Genomic DNA, 26512 nt, shown 5'->3' on the forward strand with positions numbered 1-26512 from the left:
GTGAATTTGGGCTGTGAATTAAAGAGTTCTGACAGAAAGCAAGAGAGAGAGTGTCTGATTTATAGCCGATTCCCATATAAACACGAGGATCACCCCTTTCCATTAGGCAATGACAAAAAAGCCAGAGCAAAAAATTCGGTATAAATGTAGAAAATGTGGATCCATTTCTCAATTTGTAATAGATCAAGTAAAACCAAACTCCTTGATTTTGATCTCATTTGCTATCTTGAGATCATTCTCAGTTTGAAATTGGTTTGAATTTATTTGAACTTTTTTGAAAGATGGGTCTCAACAATGACTGAAAGGCCCAGCACACACTATGCGATCTGATATGACACAATCTTTTCATAAATCGCATTTTGCATTATTTTAAAATGTGTACATGTAAGTCCCGATGATGACATTACAATTTTGAACTAAATTTGCTTTAATTCCCAAAGGGAGGTTCGAACTTGACTCGCTGAATTTCTACTTCAATAGTCCTACCACATTCTGAACTCTGATTACTCAGATTTTATTGGTTTGATTGTTCATATCAAATGTTATTACAATTTCTTTGAAATTTGGATTACAACGAATCATATAGTGAGCGCCGGGCTTGAATGTGAGGAGGGGGGGAATGTATCAAGAAATTTACAATCGATGGCAAATGTCAATTTACAATATTCATTGATTCAGTAGATCAAATCAAACTTCCTGTATCAAGAAGTACATCCTCAATCAATGTCAAAATAACAATTACTAGCTACATGCAGATTTATGACTGATTAAAGGGCCTAGAATAAACTTGCAATTGATTGAAAATTTCTTGCCGCATCCCTCAGCCTGCAACTTCAGAAAATCAAAGCAATGCTTGTTGACACTAAGTTATTTCAAACACATACATGTATGGTGATACCTACACTTTATTTACAGCATAATAGTACATGTACATGTTCCATAACATTACAAAATGTCTCAATAATATTCAAAATAGCTTTGCTGCTTTTTAATCCTAAAAATGTAAAAAAAAAGTTTTATTCACTTATTTTGAGGATCTACCAAGAAAAAGGTTACAAAAAAACTTGGCATTTCTTGATCAGAATTTATAATTTTCTCTTCATCCAGGCAGATGTATACAAAAAGCCTGTTTCGATTAAGTAAATTATAGTGTTTGCCTTTAAAACCTCTTTCAAGCTTTGGTAAAGTCAGTGGCAAAGCCCATCCCTGAAAAGGTTTATTTCAATAGAGAAAATCAAACAAGCAAAATGCTAAAAATTTCATCATAATCAGATGTAAGTTTATAAAAGTTGTGACATTTTGAAATTCTGTTTATTTTTCACAAAGTTCTATGCAACACTCAGTGATATGGAAAAATATATGTACATAATTTTGGTTTTTAAGATTTGTCAAGGACCCCCTTGATTGAACAAAAGGTGAAATCAATGGCAAATCCACATATTCAGTGAGGAATATTTTTTCATATTGCAATGAGAAAATTAAAATATTTCATTTAATAAAATACAAAGAAATACTAGATGTCATCTATATCATCATCATATACCTTTTTTCTGAAGTTAAGCAAAATTTTGAAATGTCATTCCACTTTCTTAATACTTAACATCTGATTTTGATGAATCTTCAGTTTGACTTTTCTCTTTATAAACAAAAAATCAGCTATTTGTTAAAGTGGACTTCCCCTGGAATAGGTTTATCATCTCATATCAAACCTATTTCATCAGTTAGTTCTTTGTAAAATTACTAAACATTTCAATTTCATCTCTGAGGATAAAATGTATTACTGTCTGTGGTCTCCTTGTGAATGTTTTTCTTCTTAAAAATTCCTTCCAACATCTAACAAAAATTATTCTTAAAAATCATTTTAGTCATGGAAATATTCCAGCAACAACAAAAAACTTTGAAAAAGTTTAGTAATTGCAAAGCTAAAAGCTAAATATGAAAGTTATATCCTAATACATGTACAATGTATTTCAAGCTCATTCCATGATTGAGAAGTGGTTTTAAAATAAAAGAAGATTTTATTGTTGGTTGGATACAAATTAAAATTTGAAAATGAATAATCACATTTTTTTAAAGCTTTATCAAAACCTCTTATAGGATTTAATATACAAATTATTTAAAGAAATTCATGATTGATTCTTTGATCATACTGTAATTGGTTTGTCCATGATAAAAAAGAGATGTCTGTGCTGCCCGAATTTAGAGTCCTTAAATGACTGCAAATAGATGAAGTGCTTTTAACTTTTTATGACCCCCATTATGGCTCATAACGCCCCCCCCCCCTTCTCTCTCTCTCCCTGGGAGTATTATGGCTCAAGTGATCAATTGCATTTCAGGAATGAACCGTTATATGTCAAACAATAACTGAAATAGAACAAGATGAGTACATGTACCTTCATTTGGCTTGTGTCATGTACAAAAAATTCAGAAGGGCAGGGGCGTGTTACAGAAAGAGTTGTGTTTGACCGCAACTACATAAAATCAAGCGCAAGTCTTCAATATGTGTTTTGATTGGTTAAACATCAAGTTTCGGTTGATTTTTGGAGATGCATTTAAACATTACTCTTTTTGCAACGCCCGATTAAAATGCAGGAGATGCCAAATACAAAATAAAAAGAACGATCCTGTTGGGGTGATTCCATCAATATCATTCACAAGCTGATGTGAAAACAGGATCCTGATCCATCTCAAGGCATCTTGACGATGCCATCGTCCAAGAACATCTTCAATATCCTCCAGCAATCCTCCAACAATCATTGAACGTATGTGCTTCTTCCAGTTTCAGAATCATAACCCAAGGTTTCTTTCAACATCTCAATGTCTGTTCAACTGATATTGCTTGAAGCAAGCTAAGGTCACTGTTTGCTCTGCGTTGCTTCTTTCCTTGCAGCATCTTGTAATAACTGCGTGTCGCACTCGTCTGCCGGCAGCTGAACATACCGCACCACCGACCCTCGGATGAAACAGTTCTTCACGGAAAGCTGCATAAAGGGAAATATGATGCAATGGGTGATATCAAGTGCAGTGTTTGGTGTTGAAGACCATGCATTGCCTTCCATATCTATTACAGTTTTCAGTAACTCATGATTTTTTGGTCTACAACAGGCACGCACTGAAATAGTCCGCACCACAAGCATTCAGCACTATAGCAAAGCCACACTAGTTTTACTATCAACCTTTCAAAAACTTGGGCACATAAAGGGATAACTGTCGTGGTAACTGAACACACCATATACAGAGTGGAAGTGCTCTGTACTGTTACATGTACCTTCTGTCTGTGCGAGGGGCGTGATGCTGCTATTGTTCATAAACTCTTTGGTCGGCGCATGGTGCGGGCCCGGCGCTGGTCTGGTGGTGATAAAAACACCACCAAAATAGCCCAGACCTGGCATGGGCTAAAATAGCTCAAAATAAACTCAAAATTTTATGACTTGGCCCGGGACTGATCCTGACTAGAGAGAGAGCATACTGAAAGTGGCAAGTTTACAAATCTGGAACAATTCACATTATTGATATAGCTCAAAGCCAAAAGAGACTTGACCCTTGACCAGTCAAATATTTATTTTGGTGCTGTGCTAAGGAAAAAAAATCCTGTCCAAATTACATCAACACCAAAAGGTTAACACCTAACTTGAAATCACTCAGTTCTAAGCACAACTCAATTGCACAGAACCAGTATAACTCAATTTTATTGAACTGTGTTTTTATCAATCAAAATCAACTCATATGGGCTGCAAAATTTATTGATTTTTTTTCACACAAACGAGCATTAATTGTTAGAATTCAACCAGAGTTGTAGGAAAATCACTAATTTCAAATATTGAGCACTAGAGGGCAAAGCTTGTCAGCACTAACAGGTTATTTTTTTTCCAATTGAAAAATAATATAAACTGGGGGCCATCCTATTTTTATTTCTTCGATATTTGAAAATCCACAAGGGATGGGCGCGCTGACCAGTAGCGTACCTAGGATTTTCCACAAGGGGGGGGGGGGGGGCAAAACCATCCGCCGAAAAATTTGACCAAAAAAAAAAAAAATGGTCTTCAATCATAAATTAAAGATTTTGTACCGGAAAAAAAAATTGACAAGCCCCCCTCCCCCCCAAAAAATCTTCAAGCTCGTCAGGGGGGGAAAAATAGGTTTTCAAGCTCGCCGGGGGGGGGGGGGGGGGGGGCAGGGATACGCCCTTTACATGGGTTGTGACTCGTAAGGGGAGGGGGCAGATCCCCCCTGCCCCCCGTAGGTACGCTAGTGGCGCTGACCCTGCTTTCACCCATGATATATTTCTCACCATATGTGGATACCTCTCCTGGTCTGTCACTGATATATCTGTCAGCTTGATGTTCAGAAACTGATCCACAGAATGGAGCGTCCCACCGATACTAAAAAATAATAACAGTAATTTACAAGTAGAGTTATAATGCTAGATAAACAATTAAAACTTACATATGCAACAGTAGACAAATGTAGTTGTCCTGGTGTTATATGCATCACCATTATTACATAGCCTACATGTACATTTACCTGTTCGTCTACTTTGGAATCCTTGTAAAGATGATTTCAAATCCAAATGATCTAATTTGTTCAAATTTCACCAATCTGCAACTCAGTTATTTATTGATTTATGACCATGGCCAATGATTGATTCAAGAACAGCAGAACTTAGGTCATGCCACTTACATCACATATGATTGGCAAATTTGTCAGTGACAAATCATCTCATCATCCTTTGAAGCTCTATCACCGAAATTACAGACACCCCCAAAATATAAAACCCTAAATCCTTGCATCTGATTGCTCAAAAGCACATTTGTCCGTGATGAACAAGCTCAATGGGCTTTTTGCCAATCAGATGCAAGGATTTCAATAGTTTGTAACAGTGTCAGTGAATATCCTTGGTTATTTGTTTCATAAAATGCTCCCTAACAGGCGCAGATCCGGGGGGGGGCACGTGCCCCCCCCCTTTTGAGAAGCAAAATTAATATTTGTAATGTAAAAATGCCTCTTATAATAAAAGACCTTTTTTTGCTTGTCAAATTTTTTTGGGTACGAAATTTGTGGTTGAAAACCTTTTTTTTTTGGGCTTGTCAAAATTTTCCTCCCAAAAATTTGCCCCCCCCCTTGGAAACTCCTGGATCTGCCCCTGCCCTTAGCCTACCTGAGGTCATTCTTGAGCTCCACTATCACATCTTTACCGACCAAAGACTTGAAGAAAGAATAGAACAGCTGAAACAAAGGCACAAGAAAAAAGAACAGTTTTAAAACAAAAAAATACAATGACAATGAACATGTTTTCATCTTGTATAACTGTGAGCATGATACGGTATGGTATGGTATTTATTAAATCATGCATTGCAGTTACAAAGACTGAATTGCACATGGATATACAATATTAAAATTGTACAGTTTCAAAACAGTGGAATTATTTACATAACTAAAAAGTACATATATCACAGACTGAATGCAATTTAAAGAACATTTACACCAGTTACATCAAAATCAGAGAGTCGATGATGTCACTCACTCACTATTTCTTTTGTTTTTTATTGTTTGAAATATAAAATATTTTGATTTTCTCGTCATTGTCATGTGAAATGAAGTTTCATTCCTCCCTGAACACGTGGAATTCCATTATTTTAACATTTCGTGCTTCAGGCAAGGAGGTCCTAATCATCAAATTCGTAAAAATTGAAATATTGTATAATTCAAACAATAAAAAACAAAAGAAATAGTGAGTGAGTGACATCATCGACTCTCTCATTTGGATGTAACTGGCTAGTTCATATAACTATTTTTTCAAAAATAAGCAAAACTTTGAAATGTCATAATTTTCTTATTTCACATCCGATTTATGAAATTTTCAGCATTGTGCTTGTCTGATTTTTCTCTATTGATTCAAATCAACATTTTTCTGAGGTGGAATTGACCTTTAATAAATTATACATTGTTAAAACATTATAGATCTAATTTCAATATGAAAAATAGTTTGACAAACAAAAGCAGAAATTAGAATATCCATGACAAAAAATTATGAATGGTATAGCCCTGCAAGATGTAAGGACATAAATAAAAATAGGTAGTCAAAAATTTGAAAAAGTGGTAAAAAAATTGAAATATTCAAATTGTGTTATATCATTGCTGTCTACTGTCATAAGTACGATAATACGCCAGTGGTGGACTGTACCAGACTGGAAGAAAAAGTGCCTACCACCTAACCCTGCGCGGCCTGCGTAGACCAAAACCCAAAAGCTTCGGTCTCTGTAATGTTGGTTGTTCAGCTGAACTCTGTTGGCTTCACTCACCAAATACAGAGACCGAAGTTCTAGCGCGGTCTGTACAGGGGACTCAATGGCCATATGTTTATCTTTATGTACCTAGATTCTACTTAAGATCGGAGAAAACGGGGAAGTGAATTTGCCCGACAGCCGAGGTAAGTCACTGTTTTTGTTCCTCTTAACTTCATTTTTCTCTGTTTTTTGGCAATTAATGCCAAGAGGGAATATTAATTTGCATTTTGGTTACATTAATTTTCAAAATTTTTATTCATTAAAGTTTTTAAACTCAAAAATTGAAGAGCCCCGGCGGGGGGATTTTGCATTGCAAGTCCCCTAACTTCCTAAGCTAAGTAATGGTGGCTGCACGATAAGTCGATAGCGAGCCGTCTGTGTACAAGGAGAAATGAAAAAAAAAATGTTAAAAAACTCCTCAAACAGACGGCTGCCAGCTGTCTAGGGGAGATGGACCTGGGGGTGGGAGGCTGATGTGGTGATGCGTGATCATGTGGAGCTGCTAGCTGGGCCGCATGCCGCACATATACTTTTTCAAAATTTCAGGTACAATAGGTACCGGTACAGCTACCCCACAGTTTCGGCCGAAATCATAGACGATGCCCGCTGAAGTCACATCCACGATTGAAAAGGAAAGACCGCTTCTCTGGTATCTGCACGAGTTTACAGATAAATAACGAACTAGAAAGACATGAAATTAAAAATTATTGATTGAATAATATATCAAGTATAATATAAGCTCAATCACATACCATATTTATTCCTAAGATGCGAAATATTAGACAATAAACTTGAGTTTGCCGCGGGATATGTGTCTCCGAAACGATTGCTCCACGAAATACGCGCATGCGCATTCTCAAACAAAATATTCTGAAGAAAGTGTTGTCATCAGTTTTTTTTGCCTCCACAAAATGGTAGGATTTCACTCCTTTTCAGAAGTGATAAAAGAATATTCTTGACTGTAAGTATGCTTCAATATTTGATTCAAGGGAATATGTGATAGAAATAATACTATGTTCGATTTTTTAGTTCAATAATCAACTTTTTTTGTAGGCCATTTTCAGGAAGCAATTAATCTTTATAATGGACCCACGTACTGACAAAAATGTTGGTGAAGTACATGTCCCATCATCACATCAGCCATGATATGACATGAGTCATGATTAGCCTGGAGGCGTCTGGGGTGGTATTCTGAAAACGTTCTTATCTTTGTTCTTATCTCAATGAAAGAGTAAATAAAGAACGAATGAAATGAGAATGAGAAAAAAATAAATTAGAATAAAGAAGAAAGTGGGCCGAAAGATGGCACACATTTAGTGTCATAAATTAAAGCAGAAAAAAAAGAATGAAAGAAAGAGCAAACGAACAAGCGAAAAAAGAAGAACCCCAAAGATAAAATGAAAGAAATTATAAGAGAAAGAATACAGAAAAAAAAAGAATGAGGGGAAAAATAGAAAATTAAGGGAAGGAGGAAAGAAAGAAAAAGGAACAAATAAAATGAATAAAAAAACAAATATAAAGAGGAAAAAATGAAAAAGAATGAAGAAATAAAAAGATTACAAAAAATAAATAAAGTGAAGGATGAAAGGAAAAGAAAAACAGAAAGAAGGCGGACCTCGTAAGATGTGATAACCCTCTAGCTATCCCGAATATTATCATAAATATCGTAAAGAAATAAGAAAGAAAAAAGATAAGGTTTTCAGAATACCACTTATCTTAATTTTGTTCTTATCTTATAGCGCGCTTTTGTATATATGCGCGAATTATAAATTTACGCGCTCAGCATTGGATGGAAAGCAAGATAAGAACAAAGATAAGAACAAAAGATAAGAATGTTTTCAGAATACCAATTTGAGAACGTGACGTAGATGAGACCAAAATTAAGATAAGAACGTTTTCAGAATACCACCCCTGGGGAGTAAAAGTCATCTACTCTACGTATGGTTACTCATTACGAAAATCTCCCGTTTGATTCTCGACCGCACTTCGGACTGCAAACTGTGGTCATATACCCCATTTTTCGTTTGGAAAATCTCAACAACATTTCCAACCCCAAATAAACCCATCTTGGCCAGGTAATCCCCTTGTCTCAATTTCACCACCACGGGCCAGCTAAACGAGCGTTGAGCCAAGGACGAAATGATAAACAACAGCTGTGCTATTACGTAAGACTTGTCTGCCTGTAGAATGATCTTCGGAATGAAATTATTGTATTCGATATTAATCACGTTTTCAAAGGCATATTACATTCAGACATCCAATACTAGTCCATTTTCAATTTCGAACGAAGAAAATCGACCTCGAAATAAGGAAAGTAAGCGAATAAAAATTACGGTATGCTTAGCAATTAGCATGCAAGGACCGCGATGCATCCTATATAGTTTCTGTCCGTCTAGCAAGAAAATATGGGATGCATGCCGTTCACTCGCGCAATGATACAGTCTTAACGAAAGAAAGAAAGGAAGGAAGAGAGAGAGAGAGAGAGAAAGAAAGAAAAAAGTTTCTATCAACGCGTGTATACATGGAACTCCATGCACTCACCAGAACTACACACATTGCAATCCATCGTGTGTGGCCCCCTGCTGTGACCGTTGATGCTGGGGTATGTTATCTTCGGACCGAGGTCAAGAAACAGGTGTTTCTATACTTAAATTTCATGCTTGAGGGCAATAGGGTTTGTAGTACTGGGAGAAGAGAATTGATGATAAGGGAAACTGGGGTATACTGCTCTTCAAAGCAAGATTTTCGTCATGCTCCCCACTGATGCCTGGGATCCCAAGCTATATTCACCCACGTACGGGTACAAAACCTGAAAATTTCCAACATTTCTCATTTTCTGCGATATTGATTTCATTAAAGAAGAATTCATTAAAAAAACAAAAAATTTGTTATGAAAAGAAGGGAAGAGCTTACACCTTACGGCCGTGTTTACATCCCCATCTTGATTTCTTTGTCTTCTGCTTGGCGACAGCACGCAAATCGCGCGATTTGCGTGCTGTCGCCAAGCGGAAGACAAAGAAATCAAGATGGCGACGTAAACATGGCCGTAAGCTCTTCCCATCTTTTCATAACAAATTTCTTGTTTTTTAATGAATTCGTCTTGAAAAATGAAATCAATATCGCAGAAATGTTGGAAATGAAGTTGGACCCCATGTACATGTTTTAGGGCTAGATCTTTTAGAGGGAAAGTAGAAATCTCGGGGGCGAAAGTTTCAGGTTTTGTACCCGTACGTGGGTTAATATAGCTTGATATTTCAGGCATCAGTGGAGAGTAACCATACGTAGAGTAGATGACTTTTACTCCCCAGACGCCTCCAGGCTAGTCATGATGTTACCTCGAGCGAAGTTCGTGCAGGCTCCACTCCACTTCACTACCGCTACAATAACGCCACCTACCCAAATTTCGGGACGGTGAACTCGATCGGATATTCCGAGTGACAAAGGTGGGATGGAAATGTTATTGTAAAGATTATTGAAAAAAAATATAACGAGAAAGAAAAATACATACATGATGTAGCTTAATTTCTTACTCTTCACCCGTATTTCACTCCGTGTCCATCCTCCGGTTATCCTCAAAATTGGTGATTTTGGACCAGTATCTATTTCCTCACATGTATTATTCACGGCTGATTTCAAAACATCACAAATGGCTTGCTGTTTGACCTGCGACCGATCGCATGTGATGTTTTGAAATCGGCCGTGAATAATATGTGTGCTACTGCTAGGTCCACTCATTCAATGACCAAGGTTATGATATAACCTTGTGGCTAGGTCTAGGAAATAGCACTTGTTCACTGCAACCATCCTGCCTGCTGGGAATCTACAGTAGTACAGTTAGGACTATGGAATGCCAATGCTTTACATAGCACACAATTTCAAAAAATCATTAAAATATCACTTATGTGACCAAAATTATGATGGTTGGCCCCAAGTCTGCGCACCTAACAATTTGAGTTAAGAATTAACATGAATTTCTTCTTATTTCACAAAATCTTTCAGATGATAATGTTCCTTGCATCATAATGAGTTAGTGTGCCAAATATCTCATAAAAATTTGAAAGAAATATATGATTTTCTTGGAAAAAATCGGGCAGTCATTTTCAGATTGAAAAAAAAAATGGTACCCCATGTCTGCGTACTCATTCACTTTGCACACGATTCGGGGATTTTGATGACAAAGGCTGCATTTTGAGGCTGTCACATGAAATGCCCTGAATTCATTATTTTTCCACCATTTTGAGTCGGATTATTTTAAGAATACCTGTCTATGCATGTGTAAAGTTTGTGCTCGTTGCGTATCTTCTTTTACTAGAATCGCGCAGATACGCGTTGCGCAGACTTGGGAGACCGCGCAGACATGGGGGAACTGACCACACTAATTTCCATACAGTTGCAATTTATTTTTCATTAGTAACTTGGGAATAATTTTTGTATTCACCAGAGTGCTAAAAAACTTGAATTTTGGGCATATATTTGTGTACGCCCTCTATTGGTGGAAAGTAATATGGCAAGAAAATTTTCATTTTTCAATCTCTATTTTCAATTAAGAAAAAAATAATTTAAAGAATTGAATTTACATAAGAGCCAAGTTATATGATGAATGCCTGTAATGAAATCTGACAGTGTAAGAAAATCAAGCATTTGTCCCATAGAAAAAGAGAAAATAAGCCAAACATTGCCACCCTTATTTTGCCACACATGGGGATGTAACTGAGAACAAGGTTATATCATAACCTTGTTCATTGAATGATTGGGAAATAGATACTGACCCAAAATAACCAATTTTGAGGATAACCGGAGGATGGACACGGAGTGAAATACGGGTGAAGAGTAAAAAATTAAGCTATTTGTTTTTCTCGTTACATTTTTTTTCTATAATTTCTTAATAAAAAAAAATTGTTTTCATGTTGTTTAACTAATGAGAGAGATTACAGCCCATTTCGATATTTCAAGTTTATTTGAAAAAAAAATGAAAAAGGAGTGGGGAAAATACAGGAGGGAGAATAAAAGAAAACATATTTTAAAAAATTTATTTGGGCCTAGATTACCCCGGAGAAGTTAAAATGACATCCGTTTTGGGTCGTCTTGCCATCCCCATGCGCCATCCCAGATAAAATGCATAAGAGTGCACTCGAATGACCCCCCAAAAATGTTTAAAGGTGATATGTCAGTGTGGCTTGCCGTAAATGCATATATATTCTCTCAAAGCTGACGGTGGCGGGCGGTGTGCAGAGAAGTTCATGCCTACATAGGCATGTCTGGAGGTGTCTTTCCAAGGACCATTCTTCATATCGCCCAAATCGGCTTTGTGAAACAGTTGAGCGATATCTCGTCCTTACATAGAGCAGTTCTACCAAAGACCATTTCATGCAACAGGCCCCTGGAGAGTTAAAGTATCTACTGTACGTAGGCTTACTCTCCAAGCCTGGGATGGGTTACCATTGCTCCCTATATACCTTGGGTTTTCCCACGGTATACATATCGTTTTGAGCCCAAACTACCGACAATGTACATGGGCCAAAACAATATTTACCCCCCTTATTTGATAGCTTTGTATATATTTATTCAATAATTAGTAGTAATTTTTTTTTTAAATTAAGAGCACGAGCGTTTACGTCGCCATCTTGCCAACTTGGTTATCGATACCTAGATACATGTACCACACGCGTGTATAGCTGCCAACTTAGATTTTTAAAAATACTTGCATCGGCCGATAAATATAATGAATCATAAAATACTTGCATCGGTCGATAAATATCATTAAACAATTTTTATGATATTTATCGACCGATGCAAGTAAACAACTTCAAAGGTTGTTCGTTCACTCCCCCCAGCCAGATGTTTTTTTTTTAAGAGTTAAGGCAAATGCATACAAGATGATTCTCCAAGACTCATTTTTCTGGTACTTGCTCATATTGCAAGTGATAACCTAAAATTTATTTAAGTTAGAGCGAAAGTGGAATCAGAATTTGGAGTGGTAGATTAGCTTCTTAAATCAAATCTGTATTGAAAATCAGAACATAACAAAACAAAAGAACATCTCCTTTTGTTGTCAATGAAGAGCCTGATAAGATTGTAAACATTTTGATAACTAGGGGATTAAATTCAGTGACTATTCAGGTACACTGTACACCGTAGGCTATTGTTATTTGTGTTATTGTAATTTGACACGACTTTTTCTTGTCTTTTACTTCTCACCACCCCCCCCCCCCCACCTTTGCTCCCCCCCAAAAAAAAAAATGCTTCCTTTTGCAGTTTTTCCAAGTGTTGAAATTCAATGAACACAGCAATGGCAGGTGCTCAGCAGGTCTTCGAGACGCAGCCCCAGCAGGCCAAGTTTGTCTACATATCCGATCGCCATCCCAAAGACACTCTTGAAATGACGAACATTCTTCGCAAGCAGCGAGAACTCTGTGATGTCGTCATCAATGTCAACGACAAAAAGATATATGCACACAGGATAATCCTGTCAGCCTGCAGCCCTTACTTCCGCGCCATGTTTACCGGGGAGCTTGCCGAGAGCCGACAGACCGAGGTGGCCATCAGGGATATCGATGAGCGTGCAATGGAAGCATTGGTGGACTTTGCCTACACGTCCACAGTGACTGTCGAAGAGAGCAATGTACAGACTCTACTTCCGGCAGCTTGTCTTCTACAGCTGTCTGAAATCCAGGAAGCCTGTTGCGAGTTTCTTAAAAGGCAGCTTGACCCTTCAAACTGCCTTGGAATCAGGGCGTTCGCAGACACTCATGCATGCAGAGATTTGCTCAGAGTTGCTGATAAGTTCACCCAACATAAATTTTTGCAGGTATGAAATCCCAAACCTACATGCTCTTCTCAAGTCTTGTGAAATTGATCCAAGATGAACAGATATTGACAAGATTTGATTATGAATAAGATATTTCCAGAGTACTTTAACTTCCATTTTATTTTCTGAAAATATTATTTTAAACCCCTTTTTATTACACTAAAGTTATTTCTGCGTTCACTTGTCTCATTTGAAAAGTTCAAAGGCATTTGCCTAGTTAGAACTAGAAACTTTTGCCTTTACCAAACAATGCTAAGGAACAAATACATGTAAATAACTTTAATGAAACATGCATATTGCATTTACATGTAAAGGTTACTAGATAATATCTAAAAAGCATGAATTTTATATGGTCCTTTGCAAAACTTCATGTTAATCCAAACATGATTTTATCCTCAAATTTACCTGAGCCTTAGTCCTTATCTCAAAAGCAATAACTACTCCATCACAACCTTTACCCTAACCCAAATCTAAATCAGGGAACTTATAAGCAGGAAAAGTCAAAGAAATAATTATAATTCTAGATCCTTAGAGTTATTCTAGCTTGTAATTCAAAGTAACCTTTATATTGCATGGCCCTGATATGCACATTAAAGGTATTCATATTGTTTAACTTTGTGAGCAGCCGATTTAAAAAAATTCTCAAACCAAGATGAAACATGTGTACAAGTGCATATATTAGAACAAATGAACCCTGAAAACAACCATTATTGAGAATGAAATTCTAAAACTACAAGGCAAACCCCGATTTTGTAAATAGGCGTCTTATAGACACCTAAATAGTACACATAAGTGTATGGGATGAAATTAAGATGGTGTTTTCGGTCACTTTATATGTCAGTTTTTGAAGCACTAAATAATTATTTTCGAATGCAAATTTTAGTTTTTGAAGCACTAAATAATTATTTTCGAACGCAATTTTTTCTGTGCTTCATTTTTGTAACATAGCACAGACACAGGTGACAAGTGTGACCTTCTAGCTCAGATTTTTTTAAAGCCAAGCCAATGTTAACCAATCACTTTAAAAAACAAGTTTATGCATAAAAGAAGTTGAATAAACATTCATTTGTTTTTTTTTTATCTTAGGTCATGGAAAGCGAGGAGTTTATGCTTCTTCCAGTCAATCAACTCATGGAGATCATCTCAAGTGATGAATTGAATGTACACAGTGAAGAACAGGTTTATAATGCAATCATCTCGTGGGTTAAATACAACATTCCAGAAAGACGAGCACATTTAGCAGAGGTACAGTAAATCAAAATAATTTGTAGATTATTTATTTTTAAACTCCATTTTCATGCAATCATCTCCTGGGTTTGGAATACTTTAGATTCAAAAAGAAGATGTATGGTGGCTCAATTTTAATTTATTAGAGTCTTCTTATCATGTAATCATCATCTTTGTTGAATACAACATTCCAGAAAAGTGAGCACATTTCGCCGAGGCACTTGTACAGTAGTTCAAAATAATTTGTATGTTATTTATAAATAAAGTAAATTTTCATGCAATCGTCTTCCAGGTTTAGAATAATTTATGTTCAGAGAGAAGATTAATGGTAGTTCTAATTTCTTCCTTATGGGCGATTCCATGCCAGAAAAATCAGTCATTTTTGCAACATTATACAACCTTCTATCCAAACAAATGTCAAAGTTTGATTTGTTTTTGGTGATAATTAAGTACTACTGGGTAGTCATTTAAAAACAATGACAACCAACAAAATATGTTGTCCATGGGTGAATTAGACGTGAAAATGTTGATTGTCATACAGGACATAATTTCCCGTATGATGCAAAACATTTTCTCCTTTAATTCACGCAAAATCAAAACTTTTTTGGTGGTGATAAATTTTTTACATGACTCCCCACTATACATGTAACGTTAATATTATTGACCAAAATTGATTTTTCGTTAAGCATTCAGCAAAGAGAGTAGAAATTGTTATCGAAATGTCCCATACGACACGTATGGAATCGCCCTTATTCATTAGGCTCTTTTTTATGTACAATATGTAATCATCATGTGGGTTAGATATAACCAGGGAGTTCGGCAGTACATGTATCTCCCTGATATAACATTCCAGAAAAAAGAGCACACTCACATTTCGCTATTAAAGGTACAGTATGATTTTATTATTGATATTAAGTTTCTTTTCACTTTTCCTTACAGGTGTTACAACATGTGAGACTCCCTTTATTAAACCCCAAGTTCCTAGTAGGAACCGTTAGCTCAGATCTTCTAATACGGAGTGATGAGGCCTGTAGGGACCTGGTGGACGAGGCCAAGAATTACTTGCTCTTACCCCAGGAGAGACCACTAATGCAAGGTCCGAGGACCAGGCCTAGGAAACCTATCAGATGTGGAGAAGTACTCTTTGCAGGTACGTTCCTATTAATAAATATTATAAAACGGGTTCACGGATGTAGCCAATGGTGAGTGCGTATTCAAGTCACGTGTTCATGCTTTAATTGTGCGCAACCTTCCAGTCGTGCATTTTTCGTGCAGCACTGTGCATTTTTTGTGCAGCACTGTGCATATTTTGTGCAGCATTAGTTCCAATAGCACGTAAAAACTGATACGCGTTCAGTAAGGCTGGCTAGGATTTTGATGCGCTTACTTAGGCGCGCATAGTAGATACGCCTGTGATGTCATAATTGACAGTCTTGTGATCTCTTTGTCTGTGCGATCGTACACAAGTTGGAGGGATTTGAACAAGATTTCCATGAAAAATTCATTTTGCCGACCCGTTTTATAAAACAATGCACATTTTAAGATTCGTGATGTCAGTGATGATGCGAGCAACTCTCGGGCATTCACAATATTATGCAAAAGCACTCGGCGCAAGCGCCTCTTGCTTTCGCATAATTGTAAATACCCTCGAGTGTGCTGCATCGTCATAACGCACTCAGAAATGTGCATTAATTGTATAATAATACGCAACAATTATGTATCGCTTAATACAATGTTTCACAGCACAGAATACTATTACCCCAGCTTGAGTACAGCTACCATGATCGGGTGCTCAGGTATTGAAGGAATTCCTTCTAATAGCGGGTACCTATTGACTACACCTGGGTGGAAAGTGGCAAATGTAGATAAATGCCTCACCAAAGGATGCAAGTGTGTTGATGGGATTTGAACCCCTGGCATTATGGTTCAAAGTGTGGTTCAAAATCTCGGCAAAAAAAAGTCATCTCATCTTCATGGAAAGGCATATTGATCCAAAGTATTTGTTGTTTGACTTTTTATCCACAATTCTGAGTACACTAGACAGTTCACATTTAGTTGGTATGATTTAGTTTTAGTATGGACATCTGCAGTCCAAGAAACCTTCAATCGAACATGCATTACATGTATTTCTTGTTAGGGGAAAACTTGAAGGAAAGGCTAATTGATGAAATCTTGTATTTATTCAGTTGGAGGGTGGTGCAGCGGTGATGCTATCTCCAGCGTGGAAAGGTTTGACCCTCAAAGCGGTGAATGGAGGATGGTAGCTCCGATGTGTAAGAGACGCTGTGGGGTAGGCATCGCTGTCTTAGATGATCTACTTTATGCTGTCGGAGGTCACGATGGGTCATCGTATCTAAATAGTATAGAAAGGTGAGTCATTTGAATATTAATCCACTGGAGTTGTTGTGGAGTAATTATGAGTTGCAAACTAACTTACAAATATTGCCGCACCCATATAAAATGTATCCATGTGATAATGTTATGGACCGATAAATTCAAGTTAGAAAATTGAGATATCCTGTTCCAAAAGCAGTCTCTTTATTTATCTTATCCCACTTGGTTGATTGAAGGTTTGAAATTTGATATGTGAAAGTTTAATGTGCATGTAGCTACAGGAATTTAGTTGTTTATCTTATTGATTTTTCATATTTGGTGACACTGAATTCCTTATCACCAGTCCACTTGTCACTAAAAATAAAAAAATTACTTGTGGGCATTTGTAAAAAAGATTACTTCACAATCAGGCATGATGAAAATAATGATGATAGTTAGGATATTAGTTGAAATAGCGGGCAATTATTTTGCACGTTTCTCCATGCCCTTTATCATGAATTTTATGATATTATACGGTCAATGAGTGCATGAAATGATACACAACAAATTAATGAAACTTGTGAAAGCTAATTAGAATCATAATTTCAACTTTATTCTTCATAAACAATATTTTTATTGAAATATTTTGTTGCTTTCTCAACATCAGATATGACCCACAGACAAACCAATGGAGCAGTGATGTAGCACCAACCAGCACCTGTAGGACGAGCGTGGGCGTGGCAGTCTTAGATGGTTACATGTATGCAGTCGGAGGTCAAGATGGTGTGTCGTGTCTAAATATTGTAGAAAGGTACATTCATCTGTAAATATCATTCAGGGGAGTGTTTCATGAAAAATCTTGTCAGTGATTATTGCTGACAAATTTGCTATCCACACTGTGCTGCCCTCAACCCAGGTGAGATGAATGGGTAACCGGCAGGAGTAATTCCTTGCATGCACTGAGCGCCGTAGATGGTAGCTCGAGCTAAAGCCAGGGTAATAATAGCAGCGCTTTGTATCCTAAGGCAAAAAGTGCTTTATAAATCCAGCTATTATTATTATTTTTGTGTTGTGTCTGGGTTTATTGCAGGTATGAACCCCATGCGAATCGATGGACAAGAGTAGCTTCTATGAGTACCAGGAGACTAGGTGTGGCTGTAGCTGTCCTTGGGGGCTTCCTCTATGCTGTAGGTGGATCAGATGGCACATCGCCTCTCAATACAGGTAGGTTCATATAGGGGGGGGGGGCTTAGGGCAACTTTTCCCCTAAATGCTCAGAAGCTCTAGAAAATTCCCATTTACTGCAGTGTCAAAGCTTATCCAATGTAGTAGATTTAGACATTAGATTGTGAAAGTGCCTGGAAGTATAACCAAAAAAAAAATTGCCTGGTTCCTATCCTGTAAGGAGCTGATGTTTCTTTGCTGATTTAAAGTATGGAAAGCCATTGATGTAATTATTTTTCAGTCTTCATTTCAAAGGAACATATTGAAATGCTGAGTCACACTTACAGCAGGGAAGGAGTCCAGGGCCCTATTGCATAAAAGTTAGAATTGTGGTAACTCTGCTGTCTAATGGTAACTACCATGGTAACATGGCTCAACAGCCAACCAAAAATCAAGGATTCCAAGGATTATACTGCTGAATGGCGAAGATGCTATTGTAGTAACTTTTATGTAAGGGTACCCAGGTCAGGTGACCTAGGTCATGAGGTTGCTTGAGAAAAACATTCTCCCGTAGACTTACGTTTACATGTAGGACTTGGTATGAGGCCTTGACTCCATCCATCTATGAATTCAAGAGAAATATCATCATGGTATTATGGTCATGACTTCAGCTCCCATCTCGCCGAATTTAAAAGGATTTACAATTTCATTCAAAATATCATTTCTTACCCTTCTAGTTGAAAAGTACGATCCACGAACCAACAAGTGGACCCCAGTGGCCCCCATGGGTACGAAGCGAAAGCACCTGGGATGCGCAGTCTACAATGATATGCTGTATGCCGTTGGCGGGAGAGACGAACAGACTGAGTTGAGCAGTGCGGAGAGATATGATCCTCTGACGAATACATGGAAGCCTATAGTGGCTATGAACTCGAGGAGGAGCGGGGTGAGTGAATTCTTTATTTTACTTTCAGGGCTTGAATTGATCCAAGGCCATGGTTTCCGATGCCCTCAGAAGTGGCCTTGATGCCCTTACAAATATTGTAGACCAATGCCAAAGTAACAGGCCTTTTTGCCTGCAGTCTTGGTGCCCTGCGGTAATTTTTAATTTAGAAAACTGTAACCCTAGCCCTTTACCCCAGTCTTCTCAGTGATACCATTTAATGTGTTCTTGTTTTTATGTAAATACCAGTGAATCTGCATTCATGTAAGGCAAATTTTGGGAACCACATAAATCTTTTAAACTTAAAGACTTAAAAAAATAAAAATAACTTCAGAGATGTAAATATCCAATGTTTGCATATTGTTTTTTTTCTAGAAACTCTTTGATTTATGAAAGTTAGACATGAGTAGAGTTTATTGTATATTGTACAACGCCTACTTAGCTTGTTGTACGCGATCAAATGGGAGGCTGACATATTCGTACCGTTGCACAGCACAAGACGTACCATCCAAAATGTACCATTGCACGGCTTTAGGAGGTGACGTCACAATGCGATTTCATTGAGTAAATGCGCGTACATCCCGCTGTCTAAATGCGCAATGCTGTCCAAGATCATGTACGCTTGTGGGATTCTGCTTTTTGCTTTCAATATTTTTGCTCCCTTTTGATAGATTACTGGAGGGGGAAACTCATGTTTTTTTCATATTTTCGCTAGATTCCGAGGCGTTGTACAACACAAATAGCGAATATTCTTATTCGTGCAATGGTGCGAGATTTCGCATTCGGTGAAAGAAAGAAACGCTCTATTCAACTCGGCTAACGCCTCGTTTAATAGAGCATCTTTCTTTCACCTCATGCGAAATCTTGCACCATCGCACTCATGCCTATTCGCTATTTGTATATTAACCTTTTCATTTTCATGCTTTTATCACTGTTAAGTGTAGAGATTTCACAATACACCGTGTATTCTTCTGTTCTGAATAGGACCAACCATACTCAACATTTGGACAAGTATGTTCTTGTCACTTTCAGGAGAATGGACATAAGTTGTAAAAGCACTCTTTGTACTGTATACTCTGTTAGGGTGCCGTGTGCACAGTGCCTTGGCTGTACATGTCTCTGAATTGCTAAAAATCACTGTCTCTGTTTTATCACCATTCTCTGTTCATTTATTGTTTCGCTGTTATACACCAGGTTGGTCTGGCGGTAGTGAACGGTAGGCTGATGGCTGTGGGCGGGTTTGACGGGACTACGTACCTCAAGACAGTTGAAGTCTACGACCCGGACACCAAGTCGTGGCGTATGTGCGGTAGCATGAACTATCGTCGATTAGGCGGCGGCGTCGGGGTCGTCAAACTTCCCCAATCGGAATCCAACGTATGGTAGCACTGAAACTCCTTGTGATCTTGTTGTCTATCCAAACGTGTGTTATGTAGGTAAAGTCTGTGAACGTTAGTGCAGTATTACAGATCATAGGAATCTCGGAAAGCGTCTACCTGGAAGCAAATTTCTTGCAACGGCCTTAAGGATATTTTTGCCGAGGTCCTTCCATCATTACTCTGAAACGAGGAACGAACATTTGTGAAACAAACTATCAATTGCAAATTTCTTATTAATTGCAAGACGTGATTGATTTAGGGACCTAAAATTGACTTGTGATTTCTTGCAATGCTCCTTTGTATAGTTTGTATGGATTTTTCAGTCATTACACTGGTGCAAGGAGGGAACGCAACGATCAATTGCAAATTCTTATGGATTGCAAGACTTGTGATTACAGTTATTGATTGCAAGTTTCATGTAATCCCCCAACAATAGTATGACTATTCCAGCCATCATTATACAAGAGCAAGAAGGGAAATATATGAAACAAACTGCATGCTACTTAAGATGTCAGTGGCGTATAGTCATGCAGTGTAGCTGTTTTCCAAGCAATCAAGTTTGAAGATCTTTATGAATATCAGGTTAATAGAAGCACGTGCGTGTTTATGTACCTCCCCAAACTTGTTAAGGTACCAACATTTATTTTCTATGTACAGGGTTTATCAATAAGAAGGAAACCCAACTTTCATGATTGATAGTGAGCAAATTATCAAATTGATAATTATGAAAACTTATATGTGATCATGGAGAAGTGTGACATGTCAGCATTCAAATGATACCAGAATTAGGTTTCTTTGGATGTGTAGCACTGAGCACCATCGTTCAAAAGAGTAGTGCAAAATAGCAGATGGTTTCCTTTAACTGCACATTGAACAAGTATATTGTGAGCATTCATTGATGCATGGCTCTAGAAGCATTATTAATGTTCCAATTGGAATGCTGATAGAATGCACTTTAGAAAACAGGATTTTTATTTTTTACTTTTTATATTTCTCAGGAAAAGATATGAAAGTTGGGTTTCCTTTTTTCTGTTTCACCCAATAGAGTAGCAGCTAGCATTCTTTAGCTCACTTGAACATTTTAAAAAGCACATAATTCTTTTGACACATCAAAAGCACACAACAATATAGGTTCTCTGAACCATATGTATCTATTCTTGGGTTTTTGAGTGTCAGAATTAGACTGATAGTGCTAGCTGGTACTGTATCATTAACATCAAATGAGCATAGATTTAAAATAAAAAAATCAGAAAGTATTAGTTTTTATGGAAGAAGAGAAACAAAAACTGTACATTGCAAACCATGTACATACATGTAGAAATTTAAAAGAGGAATTTATGTGTAAATATTGTGAATAGATCACTGGAAAATCACATGTATTCATTATCTTCGTATCAAAGAGGAAAACAAAAACAGAAATTTGTACCGAAAGCAGTATATTTTTTTTTCTACAAACCATGGACAATCTTATTAGATAAGCTGTGAAATATTTTTTTTTTCGTAATTGGATGTGGATAACCATTATGTATTTTTGCTGTTCTTACCATCTCTTCCATGCACTCTTAATATTTGTTAATGAGTTCAAATTTGTTGGATGGTCCGGACTGAAAATATATTTGAATGAATAGAGTAAAATTCACAGAGCAAAATGCTGAAAATTTCATCAAAATTGGACAACAAATAAAGTTGTTGAATTTTAAAGTCGACCCAATATTTTGTGAAAACAGTTATATGCACATCATCGTGAATATTCATTAGGTGGGCTGATGATGTCACATCCCCACTTTCCTTTTTCTTATGTTATTACATGAAATCATAAATGTTTCATTTTTCATGCATGTGTAAATAATGTGTCTCCATTATAAGCTGCGGAATTAAATAATGCTCTTAATCAGTTTTCTAATAAACCTAATTTCATACAATAAAATACAAAAGAACAATTGGGGATATGACATCATCAGTCCACCTAATTAATATTCATAAAGACATGCCTAGAACTGTTTCACCAAAATAATGCAAATCTTCAAAATTCAACAACTTTGTTATTTTTTATCCGATTTTGATCGAATTTTCAGCATTTTGCTCTGAATTTTACTCTAGTTAGATACAAATATTTCCAGCCTACGATTTCTTTTTTATTCAAAATCTGTGTACTAAATCCCAGTAAGGAATGTTCAATTTATTTCATAGACGTGGTCGTGCAGTAGTGACTGACTAAAATCTATTCCATTTAAAAATGGAATGAATTTTGAGTTTGAAAAGAACCCTTCTTTTTTGTGGCTTTGAAATAATTGTCCTGTTTTGTTTGTATTGAGGAACATTGCTTTTTTTCACCCTATATGAAGCTTCCCCAGATGACAAAATATATTTCCTTTGTTTTCTATGAACCAATTATTCAAACTCATTACATGAAGTTGACCTTCCTGCATGTCTGAGAAACATCACCCCAAAACTCTAAATAGATATTGCAATTTTCTTTGGCAATGTACAATTTAGTAGCGTAAACATTGTCCCGTATCTTTGTGATGAAACCTGTTTCTAATGGATTGGGTTTCCACTGGAGTTTACTACTGAAGAAGTATGCTTTTTTGCTTTTAACCCTCAGACCTGCAATGAAGCAGAAATCTCTATGAAGATCAATTAAGGATTTAGACTTGCTTAGCATGATGCACATAATGTACTCATTTGTTAAGAGCATGTTCGTTTTTTGTGCAATAAAACTAATCTTAGTACATCCTTCTTTCACCATGTACATTTAATTGTATATCAGTGCGTTTTGTATTTATCTATTATTCCTTCACATTTATATACTGTATATGTGTCATCACCCCAAAACTTATTTTAATTTTGTAATTGAGGCCAAAATGTTTTTCTAAATGTTTTCCTAGGTAGGTGTAGAGTAATAATGATAATTCAGTTTCTCATAAGGCATTTATAACAAGCATTTATAAAATGTACAATTAACCTGCTCTAGCGACACACCTTAAAACTGTTCGCGATTCCGATTAATTCTGCTCAGTTTCTGAAAATGTGAATGGATCATATCACTTTGAGGTTAAAATTAATTGAAAGAATACTAATATAACCATTTTGAAAGATTGCAAGCTTTTATTTTGGAGTAAAGGCCAAATTGGTTTCAAATCGTAGCCAATCGTACGACTGCTGTGACGTCATTACGATTAGATATTAAATTTGCTTTCACTCTAAGGATGATAGCATAGTCACAGATTTGAACATAGGTATTCGTACGATGATTTAAAACGTACACAGTAAGATATTCCAAGTCTCAATATTAGCATCAAATTCTACTACATTTTGTGAAATCGGGTCGCAGACCAATCGTAAGGTGTGCGGTCGCCCTTACACTTTGCCTCATACAAACACACATAGTCTAATTCTCATTTGGTTCAATACCCAGATGTTTTAACTTCCCTTTGTCTACTAATTATTTTGTATTAAATGAATATTTTAGTCAGATGCAGTTTAGCTAATCATTTATACTGAAATATAAGTGGTATTTGACCAACTGGTAAGTGGGGTAATTATACCAAATGATTAGTAGATGAATAAGTTGTAGACAAAATGGGATTAGATCATTGCAAGTTAGACCAAGCGGAAAGTGGTTGTAGGCCAAGGAGGAATCTGTCCCAAAGGATTATATGTACATGTATACAGTAGGACTAAATATCCCTTTAATCAAATGTCATCAGTCTTTTGAAAAGCTGTTAGACCTAGGTATACATGTAGGATCACTCTCTCATAATGGCTTCTATTTTTGTGTGTTTTTGCATAATTAAGCATTTGTTGCCCTTTGATAACCCAATTCATGCATTCTTTCATGACAATTATCCCGATATAAAACAGTGTATTTCTCTCAGGAAATATTGCCTATTAATCCAAACATAGGTGAATTTATTTAATTAATGTCATAATGTTTCAATTTTTCAATTTTGTAATCTGAAATATTAAAATATCTTATTCCCTTAGTCGTGCACCTTTAATAAGTTTATTATACTTGTTTATGGTATACTTTTCAGCTCTCTTGTTTTTGTTGCTGAAAACTACATGTAAAGCTTTAAGGCTGAAGAGTATCCATTCCATGTCATATTTAAAAACAGAAAATAAATGTAAATTGTTGAATTGCTTTATATTCATTAATTTTCATGTGAAGGCGAATGCTGCTTGTAATTTTGTGTTTAATACAGACTGAAAATAATGAAAGTAATTTATTTGTTATTGAAAATGCAATTGATAAAACAAGTATTAGAATTATATGACATAGGGCTACACGATATTTCATACACTTTAAGTGGGTATTTGATAATGTCCAGCTGTCAGGGAACAGTTATGTTTACAATGTTATCCAGCTAAGGTATGGGTATGTATGTATGGCTAACAACTGAAGCATGTGCAATGGTTCAGAAATAAGTAGGTTAGGGGTCACTAATTTACCCTTCCCTTTTGACCCGAGTGTACACATCTAATGGTGGCATTGTTAGTTACCCTTTTCTTATTTGAGTCTACATCCCCCCTTCCCACTTCTCTTGAACTTTTCTTCACTGCTTGGGACAATCAGAGAGAGGTGTCATCCCCCCCCCTCCCCCGGTCCCTCATAAGATTAGAATAGAAAATGCTTACTAAAACTACTGAGTGGTAAAATTTTCTTATGATATAATCAAATGATGAGCATATAGTTAAGATTTACATTTTGATATGAAAGATGTGCAAGAGATATGTGAACTTGTTAATTACAATTATTATTTTGTAATTTTTTTTATATACATTTATTCTTCATGGTTAATCTATTGTATATCTGAGGTATACAGTAAACAAATATTTGAACATGTACAAATTGTAAACGTAAATGGCCTCAGGTCAGGCTTTACCTTAAAAATTGCATCCCTGCTTTAATACAGGAAATATGTTGTGATTTTTGAATTATCAAGTCATTTATCAAATTTATTTTGGATTTCTTTGTTCTTATAAACTTGCCAAACTTTTTAAATTTTGTTTAACAATACAAGAACCCCAATGTAACTCTATATTATTAAAATTCACTTCCTTTGTTGTGCTAGGATTTTCATTCAAAATTGAACTCTGCATTTAGTGCATTGTTATTGAGCCTACATTTTGATGCACTGTGTATTGTATATGTAGCATTTATAATTATTTATTTACATGTATCCATTCATTTATAAACTGAGAAATTGACTAGTCAATTACAAAGATATTGGAGATAGTGAGTAAACAGACAAAATATCTACTACAGGTATTAACTTTGCCTACAATGCATGTGAAAATACAACCTGTTTCCGTTTGATGATATGCTCTCTTGATCATATAGTTACAATAGTCACCCCTCCAATCTTTCATCTATTCTGAAAGTTATTGCGCAATTTGTCAGTTGGGGGTTTTGCACAGCAATGCAGAACAAATTAGAGAACACAGTAAATGTATTGAAAATGTCAACAGCTGGGAGGTCTTTGTCGAAAACTGGTGAACCTGAACAAGAGTTTCGTCCCAAGTTTCGGAGCTGATGTAAAAATTGCACGTCGTTTGTCCATAATCCAGGAAGAAACCGCCGTTTTGATGATTCGCCAATTTTCGACAAAGACCTTGGTTGCTCTTTGTCTTGAAGGTCATTTGACATTTTCTACGTTCTTGAGAGTGTTTTTCATCACGGTGCAAACACTCCCCATGTGTCTGGTAATGGAAATCCTCATGACACCTGTGATATTGATATGAATTAACTTAAGAATGTGAAATGTGCTTGGGTTACTTGAACAGATAGAGAAGCATGATGTTGAAGATAAATAAAGATATACAATATGTATAAAATCCATTTTGTATTGTCCAAGTTTTGGTCATTTGGAATTATAGTAGAATAAAAGAAGAAATGGTTTGGGATTAGAATACAGGAGGGGGAGAGAAGTGGAGGGAGTGTCGGAAGAGACGGAGAGGCAGTGCAAGAGAAGGAGGGGGGGGGGGGTAGAGCAAGAAAGAGAGAGAGGGAAGATGAGCAGGGGAAAGGAAGGGATGCAGGCTAAGAAGAGAGGTCTAATGTTGCAAAAGGCCAATGAAGAGAAACTAGATGTAATCAATATAAAAACAATACCATTTACACTCAAAATTTGACAAGGAATACATTCTACACTTTATTCTTTACAGAATACAACATACAATTTTACAACAATCACACAGATTTTTTTCTAAAATAAGTCACGTAACATTTGCAATATCATCAAGATCCTTTGAGTTTACTACCATGATATTGATTACATTAAAGGTGTTTACAAATCACCAAACATTTAGTCTCCATGGGTACTGCATAAAGCTGTTCACAAGTTACAAGGAACAGCAATAGATTGGTGATCCTTTCTTCAGAACTAAA

General features: G+C 36.5%; 2 protein-coding genes across 3 annotated transcripts; one reads left to right on the forward strand and one right to left on the reverse strand.

Moving 5' to 3' along the window:
- Positions 1-1579: 1579 nt before the first annotated feature.
- LOC121428534 (U6 snRNA-associated Sm-like protein LSm2) lies at positions 1580-7222 on the reverse strand. The gene is made up of 4 exons (XM_041625225.1): positions 7040-7222; positions 5159-5226; positions 4292-4382; positions 1580-2981 (listed from the first exon to the last, which is right to left on the reverse strand). The coding sequence occupies exons 1-4, from the start codon at positions 7139-7141 to the stop codon at positions 2856-2858; spliced, it is 387 nt and encodes a 128-aa protein (XP_041481159.1). The 5' UTR covers positions 7142-7222; the 3' UTR covers positions 1580-2855.
- On the forward strand, positions 6852-21515 carry LOC121428533 (kelch-like protein 20). 2 transcript variants are annotated; one of them, XM_041625224.1, is made up of 9 exons: positions 6852-6936; positions 12543-13095; positions 14182-14340; positions 15262-15472; positions 16509-16692; positions 17303-17446; positions 17726-17859; positions 18537-18745; positions 19937-21515. In XM_041625224.1, the coding sequence occupies exons 2-9, from the start codon at positions 12565-12567 to the stop codon at positions 20126-20128; spliced, it is 1764 nt and encodes a 587-aa protein (XP_041481158.1). In that variant the 5' UTR covers positions 6852-6936; positions 12543-12564; the 3' UTR covers positions 20129-21515. The 2 variants fall into 2 exon arrangements, with proteins under 2 accessions (XP_041481158.1, XP_041481157.1); XM_041625223.1 differs by lacking the exon at positions 6852-6936 and adding an exon at positions 7158-7248.
- Positions 21516-26512: the final 4997 nt, after the last annotated feature.

This window comes from Lytechinus variegatus, chromosome 15, assembly GCF_018143015.1.
Source record: "Lytechinus variegatus isolate NC3 chromosome 15, Lvar_3.0, whole genome shotgun sequence".
NCBI classification, from domain to species: Eukaryota; Metazoa; Echinodermata; class Echinoidea; order Temnopleuroida; family Toxopneustidae; genus Lytechinus; species Lytechinus variegatus.

Coding starts and splice junctions, on each gene's coding strand:
- LOC121428533 (XM_041625224.1), top strand. CDS start 12,565: ATGAACACAGCAATGGCAGGTGCTCAGCAGGTCTTCGAGACGCAGCCC. Junction 15,473..16,508: donor TGGAGAAGTACTCTTTGCAG/GTACGTTCCTAT, acceptor GTATTTATTCAG/TTGGAGGGTGGTGCAGCGGT. Junction 18,746..19,936: donor TGAACTCGAGGAGGAGCGGG/GTGAGTGAATTC, acceptor GTTATACACCAG/GTTGGTCTGGCGGTAGTGAA.
- LOC121428534 (XM_041625225.1), bottom strand. CDS start 7,141: ATGCGCATGCGCGTATTTCGTGGAGCAATCGTTTCGGAGACACATATC. Junction 5,227..7,039: donor GCATCTTAGGAATAAATATG/GTATGTGATTGA, acceptor CCTTTGTTTCAG/CTGTTCTATTCTTTCTTCAA. Junction 2,982..4,291: donor AGGAGAGGTATCCACATATG/GTGAGAAATATA, acceptor CCCTTTATGCAG/CTTTCCGTGAAGAACTGTTT.